This window comes from Harmonia axyridis, chromosome 2 (genome assembly GCF_914767665.1).
Source record: "Harmonia axyridis chromosome 2, icHarAxyr1.1, whole genome shotgun sequence".
In the NCBI taxonomy this organism is placed as follows: Eukaryota; Metazoa; Arthropoda; class Insecta; order Coleoptera; family Coccinellidae; genus Harmonia; species Harmonia axyridis.
In genome coordinates this window covers 870,713-889,445 of record NC_059502.1, presented here as the reverse complement: position 1 = coordinate 889,445, position 18,733 = coordinate 870,713, and the positions used below count along the sequence as shown (strand labels likewise).

The window sequence follows — 18,733 nt, the reverse complement described above, 5'->3', positions numbered from 1 at the left end:
GTTTCTTCAGAACGGAAAAATTCATTCAATAATTTAAATGACTCTCTCTCAAAGAAATGTTTTTGTTTCTCTATCTCGACAATCCTATGCCTCTGTGAGACCATTGATAAGCTCAGAATGAGGAGATACATTTCCTGTACAAGATACATTTATTCAAATGGAGGTTCATCATTATGAGTTAAGATTTCTGAAAATATTGGTCTGTCCACTGATTGAATTTGGTTTGACACATTTCAGGTAATGAGAAATTGAGGTTTGTCCAACTTCCTTCCATAGAAGGCATTATTTTAAGTGGAAATCTAACGAAGTTCAGCGAAGTGCTTTCAAGTCAAGAGGACTGGACACTAGCTAGTACTCAGATACTGAATATTTTGAGAATGAGTGGGACAGGCAAGTATTTCTAGACACCTTAATTCCAATCTTAAACTGACTCTAGTATTGCTATTACTTCTAGTATAAACTACTGATAAATCTGTTAGAACAAACCAGTTGAGATTGCTATCATTGTTCCTTATGCATCAGTTAGAACTGTATAAAACTATAAATCAGTCAAATTCTTCTTTAGATTTTCGTTCTATAATAATGAACGTGCTTTGTACTTTCTATCCTTCAAATTGAGGCTATCCATGCCCTTGGCTCAGGGGCATCCTGTATATTCTTGGGAATGTAAGTTTATGGTTTATTATGAATCCATTTAATTATAATCTTTAGTTGATTTCATTTGTAGTGACTGAAGATATACTCTTATGGGTTCAAAACATGTCACATTTAATACCTTGAATAAATGTTCTGGAATTTTGATTGGGAGATTTTTACTATTAACAAACGCTTTGGCTTTGGCGTGGAGTCACTTCTTCTCTTTAAAAACTGACACCATACAGGACTCTTCAGAACTATCTAGTTTATATTGAAGCATTGAATTTTTACGGTTGAACAACCGAGGTGCATGACCTCTGAAGAAGATACAAATCTTGTCACTAGTGTCAATAGAGTCACTTCTTCTCTTTGAAAACTGACACCATAAAGGACTCTTCAGAACTATCTAGTTTATATTAAAAACATTGAATTTTTATGGCCAAACAACTGACACCAATCTGAAATGTACGATATCCCATGGGTCAACCCAGAATAGCTAGTTGAAAACTTACATGAGGTCCCGGAAGAAATGCAATTTGTTGGGACAAGCCAGGAAGCGCACGGAGAGTTCAAAGGTGAACCAGACGATGCAGATGGTCTCGATGAGGAAGAAGGGATCGGTGATTTCGGGCACCTCGTCCTCCTCGATCTTGGTGCTGTTCGTGGTGGTGTTGAAAACTTTGTAGTGTTTGAACTGCGGCAGCGTCTCCAGACAGAAGATGACGATCGAGAGCAGGATGACGCAGACGGAGATGATGGCGACCACCCGCGCCGCCTGTGACGATTCCGGGTACTCGAACAGCAGCCACACGTTTCGCTGCATCTCGTGAGATGGCAGGGGTTTTTCCTCTTCTTTGATGAATCCTTCGTCCTTGAAACAAGAAAAAAACACTATTATGTTTTATTTATTCCTATATGTCGTATCAAGGGATGTGGAAGGGATGTTTTTAGCAAAATCTCAAACATCAGCCGACAAGGTTATGGCATCCCTATTTTGTAACGTGCCTGGCACATTGTTGATTGACTATTTCGATATCACAGACAAATATTTCTACAGAAGAGATATTGAACAGTTTGAAGAACATTGGATTATATATATTACTCTGGAAGGTCACTTTGTTGATTGATACAAAGAGAATGATTTTTATTTGTTAGTCCTCCCGGTCAGTGGAGTGTTAAATCTTTCACCGCGTGAATTTTTCAAAAACATCGCTTGGGTGGAAGCATCTATAGATCATTCTCCATATTGTCCTGCATGGAAATATTCTGAACTGGAGATGTACCCTTACAAAATCATAGCTTTCCAAGAAGTATTCCCTAAGGACTGGGGCTATATTTTGATTATTACCAGGTGTATTGGTATTGGTGTATTAAAAAACAAAATTACCGTTATTGGGTAAGAGCCAACACTTGAGAAGTTTATAAAAGAACCCTCACATGCCTAAAAGTCAATGACAATGTCAGTTTGGTGTGCTATTTCATTTAGAACCCCTTACTTTTTCGAATAAGGTATTTTCACCCCCCTGACCGATATTGTGACATGCTGAACAACTTTCTGCACTCAAAAATTTAAGAATTCCTTGAAGAGAATGATCCAAAGAGCTTCTCATTACACTGAAATAGTTTCTTCAATTAAGTAATCTTATTACACGATCAGCTTTATTGGACCTCGCACTATTCACATTCGAACACTTAGATTTTATCTTATAAACCCTTGGTTTTCAAAGATTGTACAAAAACTCTGGTCGCCAATCGAACATATTGAAACTGAGGAAGAAAATCCACTACTTTCGAGAAAGTCTTGCAAAACTTCTAAGATAGGTTTATTATGGTCAAGGCCGATATTTGGATTTTAAGAACCTTTTGGAATGACAGCTAGACTTGGCACAACCAGCACCTTGAAAAATCGATAATCTAAATAGCTACTAATTCGTTCCTTGTAAGCAATTTTGAATAAATACACCATAACTGCTTGTTTTGGAGCTGTTTGGAACTTTTTGGTGAAATTATTAGCTCTCCTAATTCTCGGAAAGCCGTTCTAATAGCTCCACTTAGAAAAAAAAAGGCAAGTTATCCCCAAAAGATGACCTCGTCAATGCTCACCTCTCTGAACTTGTTGATGGCCAACTCGCCCAGCTCGTAGAACTTGATCTCCTCGGAGAAGACGTCCAGGGGCACGTTGACGGGACGTCTGAGTCGGCCGCCGCTCTGGTAGTAGTACAGGATGGCATCGAAGGAGGGCCGGTTGCGGTCGAAGAAGTACTCGTTGCGCAGCGGGTCGAAGTAGCGTATGCGCCGTGCGGGATCGCCCAGCAGCGTGTCAGGAAACTGGTTCAGCGTGCGCAGCTGCGTCTCGAACCGAAGCCCACTCACCTGCAACAAAAAAAAAAACAATTATTGCATCGTTAAGGATCATTAAGATTCTAAACGCTTTGTTAATAAGAAATTGTCTGTTGAGGATAAATCTGGAAATCGGGGTGGCCAGGTAATGTGCCCCCTCAAGTCGAAATTTCAGCCATTACTATTGAATATAAGGACTAAAGAGCAGAGTAATCGAACCCTAGACTCGAAAAGATATTTTCTAGTTTTGGGGAACGATTTTAAGTGTCTAAAGTGTTAACAGTAAATAAATAAATATGTTTTTATTTCTCAAATGAGAAACAGAGATGAAGTTTTATAGTACTTGTAAATTGGTAAGTCTAAGTGTAGAGGAAACATATTAAATTTCCTCATCAGACTCTATTAGTGCAGGATACAGACTGAAGAACAAAAGAGGAAACAAGAATTTCAACTACGAGGAAAACTTTTTCTTCTGTAAAAGTGAAAAAAGTGAACTTACGTTTATCACGACCCTTTCACAGAAGTCGTGGTCATGAGGGATAGGCTCAAAGTGAGCTACGCCAGTGAACTGGGAGTGGGGGGTGTGCCCGTCCTCTTCCTGGCTGCTGAGCTTGGGCAGCGACCTGCAAAGAAACAAAATTTTTCAGTAAAAAATTCATTTAACCAATTTAATCTTGTGTTGAATTTATAGTAAAGACACAAGGTTGTATATAATGTACAAAATATCGATAGAGGATAAGGTATAAGGAGTCAAACATTGAAAGGCCTAACACTGATCCTTGTAGAACTCCAATATTTTTTTTCGAATTTGATAAACGAGAGATATGCGATTACCAAATAAAATAACTGCTCCTGCGTATAAGTAAAGTCAATCAGCGAACGATGTACAGGGTGTCCTTTCGAAACCATCCTTCAGACGTGATACCCTGTAGGCACGTTAGTGGTTTTCTCAGTCCCCTATTTTCCGGCGCATTACCCAATCGCATGCTGTACATGTCGACGTGTACAATTCAATCAAACTGACCTAGGTTAGGTTAGACCAGACTAGATTATAACGCTTTTGGTCAGACGAGTAGAATGGAATTGCCAACCACACTCACCGTTAGTTCCTGAGAAAATTATATTTCGGAATTATCGGCTTATTGATTTTCTGTAACACAGTTTGTCCCTCAACGTGATGAACGTTTGGAATCGGTAGAGAAATAAATTGTTGACAGAAAAAGAAGGAATAAAAAAAATGAGTACGCCACTGAACTCTATGTAAAATTTATAGGTTCTAATAGCCGTTTCAACTGATTCGATTAATTCGGTAAAATTTGAGATAAAAGTGGATATTCAATCATTCTATAGCCCAAAAATCTCTTTATCGTAAACCGTATCGCCCGATCTCTACTCATTACCTAAAAAACCTGTAATTGGAATGAATTTTGGACACCCTATATAGAGCGAACAGATAATTTCAATTTGTTAATTGAATCGTCTAATATAGCCATTGCAATAATGGTAATTACAAATTATGTTAATTATGTCCTGCAACTGCATGTTGTTGAATAACGATATTGAACGTATTTGGTTGAATTGGTCGTAACTTGGTGGAAATCTATTTTATTATGTAAATAATGATTGTTCCAGAAAACAGAAGCTTCTTCATTTTTCATATATTCGAATATGAATGTTACTATTATTGAAAATTATTCAGAATGTGAGAAAAAAGAAGGAGCTTCTGTGTAGCAGAATAATTATTATTCATATAATAAAATGATTGAAATAGAACATCAATACTATCGATATTGAATATTAGCTGTTCTGGAGTGTGGGGTAGATTCCAGTACTTATAATCACAAGAATAAACTCACTATATTGAGATGAAACTAATAAACTAAAAAGAAGCAACTTGGTGTACAACAACAAAAACACGAAATTATAGGTTAACTTTCAGTTTTTGTAATTTATTGCGACAAATTCTTCAAAATTACCGTCTTTTTCTTGAAAATATGGCATCCAAGGCAATTTCACAACAATGAGTTTTCATGCTCCCAGATCAATGTTTACTATAATTTCATCATAATCGAAGAGGTATTGTTTACAGCACCACATTCTGTGAACTCGTACACACGATGTATGAAATCTAAAGATGATACTCCCACATGTTTTGAAGAACCAAAAAAATTCTTAAGGTAGTTTCAGATTTATTTTTCTTCATTTTTGTATTGGATGAAAATTTTCAATGTTTTGAATATAAGGAATAGCTGACTAATAATTATTCAATGAATTCGGTCCTTACTCGATAGAAATTCATTATCAAATAAAATATGGAAAAATAATTTGAAAAAATATATTAATGTTGATAATAATTGTGTAGCCAACACTGTGGTTCCTTCAGGTTAGTTTTGCATTTTTATTGACACGAAATAGAGCTTGCAGACTACTTATCTTATATGTATAGGTAACAAAATTTGTATGTTGACCGAAAAATCCATGAAAACTAAAAATGACCTAATAAATATTACAGATACATTGGACATTTACGCCTGGAATTTTCAAACTATCTAAAGTTATTCAATGATGAGGATGCGTTTACATCCCCAGTTTGCTCATTCAAAAGTTCATTTTGAGGATTATACCCATTTATTTCGGGAGATACTAGCAGTGTTAGTTTAGTACTTTTATTTTCATTATGGAGAATTTTGAAATTATTATTGAAGATATGGTCCTATTATTTTGAATCATAGTACACTTTCAATATACGAAAATCATTAGAAGAATGATGCCATACCTTTAATAATATAATAATTTCGAGATGTTTCATAATGAAAATAAAAGTATAAGACTAAAACTCTCAGAATGTCTCGAAATGAATATGTAGGTATAATTCCCAAAATAACAGATTGAGACTCATCTCCATCATCAAATATCTTCTGTTAGTTTGGAAGTCCTTGTCAGAAAATGTCCGATATACCTGTCAAATTTTTTCGAGGATATTTCGCTCAAAGTTTAAATTTTGTTACCACTATAAGTTGTTTACAAGCACTGTTTTGTATCAAGCGAAATGTAAAATGAACCTGAAGAACACACAAAGTTGGTGGTGAAACAGTTGTTTCTAGCAATAGGTAAAATATGTGATGCAATTCTTCATCATCTGACAATGATCTTATGCATCCAATAATGTTAATAATAAGACATACAATAAACAAAATCGTCAGCTCAAATTGAGAGAATTGGATTGATAAGAACAAAATCGGAATTTAGAGTCTTTATGGAACAGATTTCAATAGTTCCAAGTAGAACATTTTTTTAAAAATGAACAAACATACCTACACTGTGTCTCAAAAAAGAGCTGAGAAACAAAGAGCAACAAAATAAATTAAGTCTCTTTCAGCACCTTATAACAACCCATTTCCCAACCTTGAGGAAGCCCTTTTCGACTCACCATACTCTAGAGCGTCTTCTGGACCCCCTCCTCTTGCCCCTTCTCAAAAACGGCCTAAGGTCGCATTTAACCATCGGAAACGAAAGGTCAGAGCAACTGGAATCAGTTTCGCTTCGATCATTGCGTGAAACTAATTAGAAACCGTGTTATATTGACTTCATAGATTCGAGCGTAATAGGATTGAATGCACGTCATCGTACGTTTCTTAATTATTCCCACTGCATGTCATAGTGCGAATCCTGAAGGCATGTTTACACGGAAGCTTCGAAACGGATCGATGAGATTACCTCTCGCTGAATGGGGAAGGAGGTCAATCTTTAAATCTGCATTATATGAATGAGAAGCTCGAAGAAAGAGATTGTGTTTGGGATATCGAGAATTGTAGATTCGAGTGGGGGTTTCATTGCGCTGAGACATTATGGTCTTTTCTGCCATTCACCAGAGCTGTTCTCGTCATTTGTCATCGTAGTCTTTAGTTCCAAAGTTCTAATGAACTCCAGTATCTGGGATGGCTTTAAGGAGCCACTTCAGTCCCTTGGCCAAAGCATTTTTTCGTTGGCTAACGATGGCGAGGCATTCCATCACAGATGATCCGGAGTTTCTTTTTCCTCCCAGCAGAATCTGCCCTTGACGTTTTCTGCTAGACTCTCATAAGGTGCTTCCTGAGGTGGCAATGACCTGTAAGAAATCCAGAGAGGAGGTGTACCATATTCTTGCAAAAACACTTCCTAGATCTTGCAGTATCAAAATTTAGACGAAATTCTCTGGAATGATCCAACCCAGGAAGATTCTGCCAAAGTGTTTCTCTTTCTGTTTTTTCCTTTTCCTAAAACTCTTCCTTATATAGGTACATTTACCTCTACCACGAAAAGGTTCTGGGCCAATAAGAGAAGTTTGTGCTCCTTTTCTGGAAAGTGTGTTGACCTCTTAATTTCCTTTAAACCCTGAGTTTGTTAATCTTTTCTTATTTCATTGAGTTTTCTTAGGGACTCCAACTCCATCTCAGAATCCATAATACCTGAGCTAAATGCTTTGATTGCAGCCTGACTGTCAGAATGTATCAAATTTCTAGTTTCTTTCTAGATTAATTTTCATATATCTTTCGATTTCAAGTATTTCTCTCTGAAAGACGCTTGGACAGTTGCCTGACGAGAATGAGCATTTGGTTTTAGCCTAGAATACTTCAGCGACAGTCCCCGTTGTCATATCAAAACCATCTGTACACCAATATCGAAAATAGAGGGAAAGTGGCACTCAAACGATGAAATTAAGATGATATTTTCAGAAAAAATTGAAAAGCAGCTTGCTGACAGATTTCAGAATTATGATTTATTTTGAAATGGGTTTCATGGCAACATTGTGTATTATTTTTTGATATTTCTTATGTCATTTGTTTCAATCATTGTGTTATCATGGAAAGATACACGTTTCAACAACGTTTAGAAATTGTTCACCTGAAATCAGTGCTGTTTTGTGGATACTGAGAGAAATTTAAAAATAATTCAGGTTATTCTTTTGGTTGAATGGTTATGTCAATAAAGAGAATAACAGAATTTGGAAAATCCACACGAAAGTATTGAGACACCAGAACAATATCTAAAGAATTTTTTTTCGGTAACAGAATCGGAAGCAGTGTAGCACAAACGATGATACTACAAGAAACCAAAAAGCTCAGTAATAAATATGAAAAATTGGTTAACGTTTGAAATGAACTGTAATAGCATAATATATTGTGCCTTACAGACAATTTTTAAATCAGGAAAAAGGACCTCCTCAAGCGGGACTTGAACCCATAACCTCCGAATCACTAGTCCAGTGCTGAGCTACCGAGGTTGAAGTTCCAACCTCATATCGAAGAAACGCTTCTCTCACAATCGGAAAGTTAATGTTGAAAGGAAACTCATTCACTATCGGTGATCATCATGATTTTCTTCACCTTTCCTCTAGCGTCGTCGACATTTTATCGACTTCAGTATGATTCAGGTTTCTAAATTTTGCGACTAACCGAACAATTTTAGCTAAAGATAAATTAGAAATTGCTATTATAAGTAATGAATGTTTTTTTTTACATGTGGGTTTTACATCCTGTACATTTTCAATCGGAATAAACATATCACGTGATGTAAACTCTAAATTGAAATATCTACGCCAAATTTCATTGAATATCTTGTGAAGTACAGATGCTACGAGGAAAAAACAAAACATTTACAGGCCCATGTTGACTTAATTCTTAAAAACACCCTAGGAATCTCAAAAAGTCAGACGAAATCAATACTTCAACATTACGAACCGACGTCAACGAAGGCGACATTCCGTCTACGTAAAATACCAAACACTACCTACCCTTTTCGACAGAGACAACACTTGCCAAAACCGCCACCACAACCCCCGAGCTCTTCTCCCATCCGTCAATCGTTCCTCCCCATGATAATTGCCCCAACACCAACACCACCGCAGTAGACTTATTTACCCGACGCATTTCCAGCATCGACTGAGTGGCGTAAAATCCCGTTTACCCCCAATTTCCTACCACTTTGCAGTTACATGCCCTATCAGCGATCTGAGATGGTGTGCCCTCTCGATCAAAAAGAACAGAAGACCTGAGTGTGCATACCTTCGAGTACCTGCCGGGATCCCGATTAAGGCACCGCTGCTTCTTCTTCTTCTTCGTCTGTATCGGTGTATTCGATGGGCCGGTATTGATCCGACCTAAGATGTCTATGTTAATTAATTGAATCTTCTCGTCGGGATCATATATGCCGGGAGGAAGAGGAGGTGGAGACTTGAGATGCTGTGTCGCCAGGATTGGAACGACGTCGTTGTAGAAGGTGTCTCTAGAGACAGGTTTTACGTGAAGAAACGATTAAAAAACATGAGCGATTGGTCGAAAAAATACGCTACAATTCTTGATGACGGTTTGGCAACTATGCTACGTGATGGCTTCAATTTCATGGCGAATGTTTGGTTTTAACTGAGGCAGGTGAGTTGGTTTCATACTAACTGACAAAGAAACTGCAACCCCCAGAAGGAGTTGTTTAAATTTCAATTCCTTTGGTAAAACATAGATATTATAACAAGGAGTATATGATTGACATTTGGAGAAAAAAATCGTGAAGGTTTTTTCATGTGAACAACTTTGTTACTTGAATATTGTTGTCGGTTTTTGCAAGTTTTTCAAATTTTACAACAAACCATCTGCACGAGAAGATCCAAAGTCGATGTTTAGTTCTTGTTGAAATGCCTAGAACACGTGTACGCAAAATTTGTCACCAGCTAAGTGAATTTCAAAGAGGTTGCATTATTGGCTTACGGCAGGCGGGGTTGTCATGTTGAGAAATCGCTCACCGTACGAACAGAAATCCAACTACTGTTATGAGATGTTGTCAAGCGTGGTTTGATAATGCCCAAAATCGAAGAAGAGTAGGTACCGAACGTCGAACTGGCACAAATAAAGTTCAAGATCGACGTCTAAGACTTATGGCCAATAAAGACCGATTTGCGACAACTTGATCTTTGGCTGATGAGTGGTTAGGAGAACAAGGCCATTCTGTAACTGTCCGAATGGTTTACCGCCGGTCTTTTGGACTGCAGTATGATCGACTCCATCTTGGGTTACCTCTGACGGTTGAGCATCGCCGGCAACGATTACAGAGGTGGAGAGAACGTCAATATTGGAATGTGGAATGCCATCAGATCGTCCTTTCTGATGAATCTCGATTCTCCTTGGGTACACATGATGACCAAAGAAGTGTAAGACGACGTTGGGGAGAAAAACGTGAACCTCAGTTTGATGTTGAACGTCATGCACACTGGACAGTAGGCGTTAAGGTATGGGGTGCTATTGCACATGCAAGTAAGTCACCTTTAGTTTTTATTCGAGGTAACATTACAGCATTGCGTTAGCTTCAAGAAATAGTGGAGCCACATGTTCTCCCTCACCTTAACCAGCTCGAAAATCCAATATTTCAGCAATATAACGCCAGAGTAAGTTTAAACTTTTTCGAAGCGAGCATTTGGATGTTTGGGACATCATGAGTAGAAGGCTTGGAAATTTACCTCATCCCCCACGGACTTTGGCGGCTCCAAGACATGAAGTACATGTAGCTTGGGAGAGTATCTCTCAAAAAGAATAGAAATCTCATTGCATCAATGCCGAGACGTGTTGGGGAGTGTATAGTTCCTTCTGGGTGTTGCAGTTTCTTTGTCAGTTAGTATATAAACTTTAGATTCGAGGAAATTCCACAGATGAAAGTCCTCAGGCGTTAAATCAGGATTGTGAGGGGTCTAATGAATGTCACCTCTCCTGGAAATCAGTTTGCCTGAAAAAATGTGGACGTTTTTTATCCATATTCATCTAGCTGCTGTAGTTTTGATGAGCTCAGCATCTGATACAATTCTTAAACTCCTGAACTAACAATAAGTTTAGATCTTTTCTCTTCAATTTGGTTGATGAATTTTTCTTTTATTTAATTTTCTCAATTTTCGTGGAATTTGATGTATCATTATTGAGACGCCAGTAAGTAATTAAGAATTTGGTAAAATCACTTATGGAAGCCCCTGGTCCAGCAGCCTGTAAACCAGGGTAACTGTAAGTTATCCAGAAAGCTAGATTGTACTAAAAGAAACATATTTACTAATTCTTCAAATCTCGAATCCTCTATAAAACCTACAAATCGACCGAAATCATCACAACATCCTCCAAATAAACAAGAAACACTCCTCGATATCGAACACACCCCCTCAGCAATCCTCGTAGCATCAGCGGCGTTCGTCCCGTCTTCTCTTAAAACCAACCCCTCTTGTTCTCCGGGGCAAGTTCAGAAGTCGGGCCAAGTTTATCCGAACGGAGATTCGGTCCAGCAGCAGCATCCACCACCGCAACATCCAGCAGTGGCTTTCGATCCCCGCCGTGACGTCAGTGGCGTACGGGCCCCGCGGGCGGGCCAATGACGTCAAATGGGAAAAGTGGGTCGCTCTGTAATGCCCCGCGATCGTCGGGGGTGTAGAGGGGTGGAGGGGTAGGAGGATTGGATGCTGCGGCACCGGAATTTTATCAAGCGTCGTATCCTCTTTTGCCCCACTAACTTCGTTTCGATTTCGATTCCGAGGAATTCTTATTTATTCGACGTTTCGAGGGGGGGGTGAGGTGTAGTGACGGTCGACGCGTCCGCCGTCGTGTGCGCGCCCCCGACGAGATTGAACGCAGTTATTGAATCCCAAGGGGGGGTTGAAGGGGTGTGGAGAAGGGTTTACTGATGCTGCGACACGACACTGATGGCTTGTCGTGGGTATTTCTTGACGGATTGGTGAAAGTAGCGAAAAAACACTGCAAACCTCACAGTTTAGTTCACTATTTCTTTCAATCTGATCTTTGATCTCATCTGGCTTCAACAAAATAAGCGAATTGTAGAATGAAATAAAAATATTGAGAAGAGTAACTATGAATCAAGGTTTTCTACGTCAAAACCTACATTCCTACTACCGAGCAGCACATTCAATGAATAGAAATAACAATTGCAGTGACTAAAATAAGAATAATAGAATGAAAAATGCGTTATTTGTCCCCTCAAACATTATATTTATGTATACACCAATATTCATCAAGCCATACCATGAATAAAAGAAGAATCAGTCGAATCGGACAAATCACAAATTGGACAAAGGCCCCCAACCATAAACCAAACATTGTTTCGAAACTGCCTTGACTTCTCCTAAAATCTGACGGTCTCCTCCGGAATCATCCTGTAGAACAAATCAACAAACATGTACAAAATACTGTCTCACATTATAATATGCACTCTGACGAAATCCTCCTGGGTTGGATCATTCCAAAAAACTACTTCGAAACTTTGATACTGTGAGATCTGAAAAGAATCTCGATCTAAGCAAGAATACTTCGTAAATTGTTTGGACAAAGAGTCTTCCATATGGTTTACCGATGGATCAGAAATTGGGGTATATGGGCCTATAATGAGGATATCTAGATCCCTGGGAACTGAGTCCTCTATCTAGCAAACCAAGATACTAGCAGTCTATATTTGAGCCCAAGAGTGTTACAAAAGAAACCTCGAAGGGGCACGTACAGCAAGGCCATACTGAGGTCCCTGGAATCATACAGCCAGGGGTCTCTATTGACATGAGAATGCTGTTATACAATAAAGCAAGGCCAGAGGCAAAAAAATAACTCTACTATGGAAACCGGGGCATTTTGGTGATAAAGGAAATGAAATAGCCGATGAACTTGAAGAAACGGAACCAAGGTTGACCCCTGTTGGTCCTGGGCTCTTCTGTGGGCTTGACAAATACCAATACAAGACAGCGGTCCAACAATTGGAGAGGGACAATATGAAAACCCTCTGGAGGAACATTCCGAGGGTCTTGCTCAGGTAAAGAAATTAGTGGTGCTTTCCGACCTATACCAGAAAGCTCCTGAAGCCCATGAGCTGAGCTTCGGGTAATGGTGGGACTACTGACAAGAAACTGTCTGTCCAAAATCCTTATTATATTGCATGGGTAAGTCAGCAGATGAGATCTGCAGGCTCTATGGGAAGGAGGTAGAAACTGCCAAACACGTAGAGTGCAAATACCTTGTTCTGACTGACCTAAGAACTACTCACATGGAAAATCAGTTCTGAGTACTCACGAAGTAATAGCTAAGGCCCCTAAGGATGACGTCGATTTCGTTAACAGCATCGACTGCCTTCCTGGGTTTGTATGAAGGCAAGGTTAAGAATATGCTATACCCCAGGAAGCACCAGATGAGAATGAGACTAGTAGAAAACGACGAAGGTAGATTCTGAGGGTAGGAGGAAGAAACTCTGGATCACCTGGTGAAGGAATACCCCGCCATCGCTAGCCAACTCAAAAAATGGCCTGGACAAGAGACTTGTAGAAGTGAGGAAATATCCTTCTTGATGACATCCCAAATACTAGAGGTCATTAGACCTTGAAACGACTAATGGAGAAAACAGCTGCGATGGGGCACAAAGGTAGCAAAGCAATGGAGCCCCTCTAAATCTGAATTTGAACCTCTATCTCAAAAACTAGAGCTGATAGTGAAAATCTGATGGCCTTCCTGCCATCAGCACATCAACATTTAAAATGAGTTGTTGGATTTCCGGCGGCATCAAGATTTTTTTTCATTTTGTTAATATATGTATTCAAAAGCAAGGTTGCTTTCAAATAACAAATCAAGGTCCAAAGAAAAAAACAAAATAAAAAGAAGCCTGTCGATGCGGCAACAAACAAATAAAAAACGCGCAAATCAACAGCTTCATTCCGAGAGTTTATCAATCAAACTGTTTGCTTATTTTCTCTACACAGCGCTGGGATGAAGATCGATGAAACGATCTGTTTCCAACCACTCAGATATGATTAACAGCCGTTAGATTTTTAGGTGTCTTCACCTACTGACCTTGAACCGATGCTTGCGTATCGTAAATCACCTGTTATAAACAACTATCGTGAGTTCTCTCAGCAGATCCACATTAAAGCGCAACTGAGGTCTGTTGATATTTTGGCGTTGAGCTTATCAACATACTTCCTTTGAGTAAAGGAGGCCACGCTTCAATATTTACAGGAGAAAATTGATGGGTACATACACAACACTTCGTAGAGTCTTTCGCGCCAATAACAGTAAGCAGTAGCTGTTGTGTATTGAGTACATCCGGGTTTTTGATTTCTGTTTGAAAACAATTGTCGATATTGGATAAACTATTCATTTTATACAGGGTAATTTAAAAGTCCTGGTTATAATTTCATGAGGTGATAGTTCTATGTTTTACACTGAATTTAACAGCCTGTATCTCCGAAGGAAGAGGTGAATTGAAATGCTTTCCACAGGAATAGGTGATCATAAATTATGTATTATCAATTCTTATTCCAATTCTCTGGTCTAAAACCTCCAAGAGGCAAATTAAAAATATTTCAAACGCCATCACCATGTTACAATCATTTCAAAGATCCTGTATGTTATGACAAAAGTGTATAAGTGTACCTTTAGAGCACCCACAACGTTGAGTGTATTCATAGCCGTTATATCGTTCCCTATTCTTTAGCATTCGATTTCTATGGCCGCTTGAAATATCGTTTTCAGATTCGATCAAGATAAAATGATTTTTTTCAGTGTTATGCCTATCGATTATACAGTTTTGGTACCTAAGTACAAATCAACTATGTACATACATGTTTTTTCTTTAAGGGGGCCAACTAGAAGATTACATAGTGCTGTTATCAAGTAATTGAATCGTTGTTGAAGTACGAAAATAACAGGTGTGGACCTATATAAACTATTTTTCAGGTAATAATACTTGATCACGATATACAACCGCGTTTACTTTTTCATGTAGAACTTAGGACGTTTGTGTAGATTGGAGAATAATCATGAATAGAAATTTATTTCGAATTTGGGAATCTGAAAATCGCACATCCAGTGATCCAAAATATTGAGTTATATTGTTTATTTCCTATGATTCTGTTAACATTTCATTCTCAATTTCGCTGCAGTAATATTGCATTCGCATGCTCCAAAATAAATAATTTCACTATAATTATATCACCGCCTTTGAAATGGAATTTATCAAATTCCACGGGAAAGATCAATATTATTCTGATGTCATGAAAACCTATAAAATATCAAAATAAACATAAAATTGAAAGGCGTTCAAAGCTAGGATTATGTTGACTTGAGAACCGTTGGAGCATAAATGCCTCTCACCTATAAAACTCAATTTGAAGAGTTGTAAACGGAAAATACATTGGAAATGTACTCAGGAAATTAGGAGGAAATTTTTGGAGGTTTTGTACGTTTAAAAATAATCCTGAGTAAATTTAGACTAGATGTTATCTATTGAAAGGAAGATGTTCAGAAGTTAAAGGGATTTTAAATTTTCCACTATTGTATTTCCTCATAGAGACCATAAAAAAAGTATATGACAAAATTTGAAAAAAAAATCTGTTTTTTCGATGTACATAACTTCTTCAAGGAAAACTCCTATTGCGTTCTATTGTATAACCTCCGAATCAATTCGTAGTGTTTTTGGATATACATAGAACACTTCCTAGAGATCGTCTTGAATGACATGACGATGGGATTCTCCAGAAATAAACTTATTTATAGACAATATCGATTGTCCTAATTCACAGCAACAGAGAGTAGCAGACTTATTTCATGTCTATTTTAGAACAGTCTTCCACATGTTGCGTTATTTTGGAACACCAAGAGCTATTTCAAGATACGGCTACCTCAACTCGAATCAGCATATACAAAAGAAATTATCTCTTATAAGATTTGCCATGGTAAAGTTCAAAAAATTAAGTTGTTCGACTACACTTTCAGTAATAAATCAATCATTATGATTCATATTTTTTATCGATCTATCGAAAGTTTCAATTGGTCGGCATCTAAGTGTGATTCATAATTTTTTCGGGTTTTACCGCCATATGCGCGTTATTTTTAAACTCAAGTAACAAAGACACAATGGAAACCATACATCAAATGAGTTTTCGATAGAGGCTACGCTCGGAAATACTCTCTCAAATTCTAGACGAAAATAACGCAAGGGAGCTAGCCAAGAATTTTTTTGATATCATCAACGAGATTGAAAAAGATGAGTTCAACGGCAGATTAGATAGTGCTTATGAAGAGTCGATTGTGTTAGAGATTCGACTGGTCCATTGATTCTTTGTCGAATTGAATTCAATAGTACCGGTTGAAATTTCGCTAAGAATGAGTGGGTGTAACATTTTGAAACGTTCCGACTATAGAGAATTATTTGAATAACTTATAATAGAAAATTTCAATGTCTCATTTATTTACGATAGTATACTATGTATCACGCCACACGTGCAACATTCCGTGTTTCAAAGGTTGCTAGGTAACGTGGATAAGTCTAACTTTTCATTCTAAAATTAACAATCATCTGAACTTTCCAATAATCTTGTCTCAAACAATGGAAAGGGACATTTCCAACGTTGTTATCATGATGCAAATGTAATAACATATAACGTATGATACAACCCTTGAAAAGATTGCTACTGGTTGGAGGTCCGCTTATATATTTGTTTTATAAAGTATTTTTCAATGAGAGGTTTCGTTTTGAATAACCCACTATCTGGGCAGGTGTCTCTTTTGAAGCTGTCATATTTTGACATTTCACGGGTGAAAACTAGGCCATTACTAAATATAAAAAGATACACGCTTCAACAACGCATTGAAACTGTTAAAAATTCACTACAAAAATGATGAACATTTTGCAGTCATAGTTCGCGAAACTCAAGAACTTTTGGGTAGTCGTGAAGCTCCTTCTCAGCCATCTATAGTGGAACTGATGGAAATATTCGAGATGTTGGGAAAAGTAAGAGATGTGCTCAAGAACAATTGAGAACATTGAGACTGAAGAGCCCATAGTTTTGACGAAAACCTAAGTTTGCGGATTCCTTGTCGATCTTAGGAATGAGGCATTCCACAAATGACATAATGACCGTCCTAGTGCAATAAATCTCGTAAATCGTCTGGACAAAAAGTCATCCATATGGTTCACAGATGGATCAAAAACAGAGAAGGGCACCGGCATTGGGATATATGGACCTAAACTGAGGATCTCTAAAGCCCTGGGAAGTGAGCCCTCGATTCTACAGACCGAGATAATGGCTGCTTATGTATGCGCCCAGGAGTGTCTTAAAATGAACCTCAAGGGAGCGCATATCTACATCACCACGGACAGCCAAACCACGCTGAGATCCCTGGAATCGTGTTGTCAGGGGTCTTTGCTGACTTGGGAGTACCGTAACACCATAAAGCAACTGGCCAGAGGAAATAAGGTGAATCTACTATGGGTACCAGGGCACTGTGGGGTTGAAGGAATGAAAGAGCTGATGAACTTGCAAAAAGTGCATCAAGGTTAACACCTGCTGGACCTGAGCCTTTCTGTGGGATAGGAAAAGACCAATATAAAGTTGCGGTCCAGCTATGGGAGTTGAACAGCAGAACAATCCACTGGATTAACACTCCTAGAGTTGTTCAGGCAAAGAAATACGTGAAGATTTCACCTACCTACGCCAAAAAGCTCCTGAAGCTGTCGCGAGCCGAGCTTCGGGTGATAGTGGGACTGCTGACGGGGCACTGTCGGTACAAACATCATTTGTACCGTATGGGAAAGTCAGCAGTCGAGATTTGCAGGCTCTGTGGATCGGAAGCAGAAACAGACGAACACTTGATATGCAAGTGTCCGGAGCTGGCTGGCCTAAGAACCATTCACATGGGTAAGCCTGGATACCAGAGAGGTAACGGCCAAGGCCCCTAAGGAGGTTGTCAATTTTATTAACGTCGTTGATGACCTCTCTGGGTTTCTATGAATGAGTGAACAAAAGATCTGCATAATCGCAGTCCCCGGAAGGCTTACCGAACCAAAACGACCCCAGTTCAAATAATAATAATAACAGTCCGTTTCCAATGAAGATGATCAATCGATAAAAAGAAGTGTCTCGTAGGGTCGTTCATAAACACAGTGACGACGCTGGCCGGCATCCAAGGAGCGTCTCTCCTTCCCGTGGAGGTCGCGGCTTCTTGTGACCCACCGACACATGTCAAGGGGGATTCGTATTTGCCGCATGCACCACTCCCGGATTATTGTCCCACTTCCCAGTTCTTCCAGGCTACTATGTAGTCATATCGAGCTATCGAGTCGGTGGCGAGATAGTTTATGGGCACCTCTACGGGAATTGCACCAGGCGATCTTTGTCCTTATTGCATCCGATATCGAATCCTTGATAGTCCTGCCCTGGCCAATAAACGGGACCGTCTTACGTTGCGATCGTTGGGACGTTATCCTGGCGATATTGAATCGAGTTGCTTGATGATTATCGACGACGTCTTTTTGGTATTGAATATAACACGTCTGGTTTAGTCGGTTGTGGTTTATTGCTTCCGATATTGAAACTTTCGAATCGGACATGAAAAAAATTTTAAGCCTCTTTGAAATTTGCATAGTTCGCGTTTTCTTTGGGTACCCAAAATTCTTGGATTTGAGAGTAGAGATAGAGGCTACTTTTTGATGAAACCAAAGAAACCAAACACAGATTCTCTTTAGATGTTAAAGGTTTTGTGCTACAAGGTGTATTATGTACTTTCTCTTCAATAATTGGGTAATTTCTTTGAATCCTCAAATGCTTTAATTTCCAAACAGGGTTTTTCTACTTTTCTATTGCTTTAACTTCAGTCAGTGATTTCATTATTTATATGCCACTAGTTTTATATCAGTAATATTTCCATGGATATTTGAATTTATACAGAGTGAGTTTTGGGTGAAGAACTCCTCAATTATCTCG

The 18,733-nt window shown here is 38.6% G+C and overlaps 1 protein-coding gene across 8 annotated transcripts in view; it reads right to left on the bottom strand.

Moving 5' to 3' along the window:
* LOC123671947 (potassium voltage-gated channel protein Shaker) overlaps window positions 1–18,733 on the bottom strand; it is a 204,283-nt gene that overhangs the window by 18,056 nt on the left and 167,494 nt on the right. For 6 of the 8 annotated variants that reach the window (XR_006746203.1, XM_045605851.1, XM_045605850.1 and 3 more), the window contains 3 exons: window positions 3,476–3,599; window positions 2,740–3,009; window positions 1,149–1,507 (listed from right to left, as the gene is read on the bottom strand). Coding sequence is in view for 7 of the 8 variants with exons in the window: in XM_045605851.1 (XP_045461807.1) it covers window positions 1,149–1,507; window positions 2,740–3,009; window positions 3,476–3,599 (753 nt within the window). In the remaining variant the exon portion in view is untranslated. Of the gene's footprint in view, window positions 1–1,148; window positions 1,508–2,739; window positions 3,010–3,475; window positions 3,600–4,952; window positions 5,100–8,749; window positions 8,827–18,733 lie in introns of those variants that run through there. The other 2 variants (XM_045605853.1, XM_045605854.1) reach the window with 2 other exon arrangements.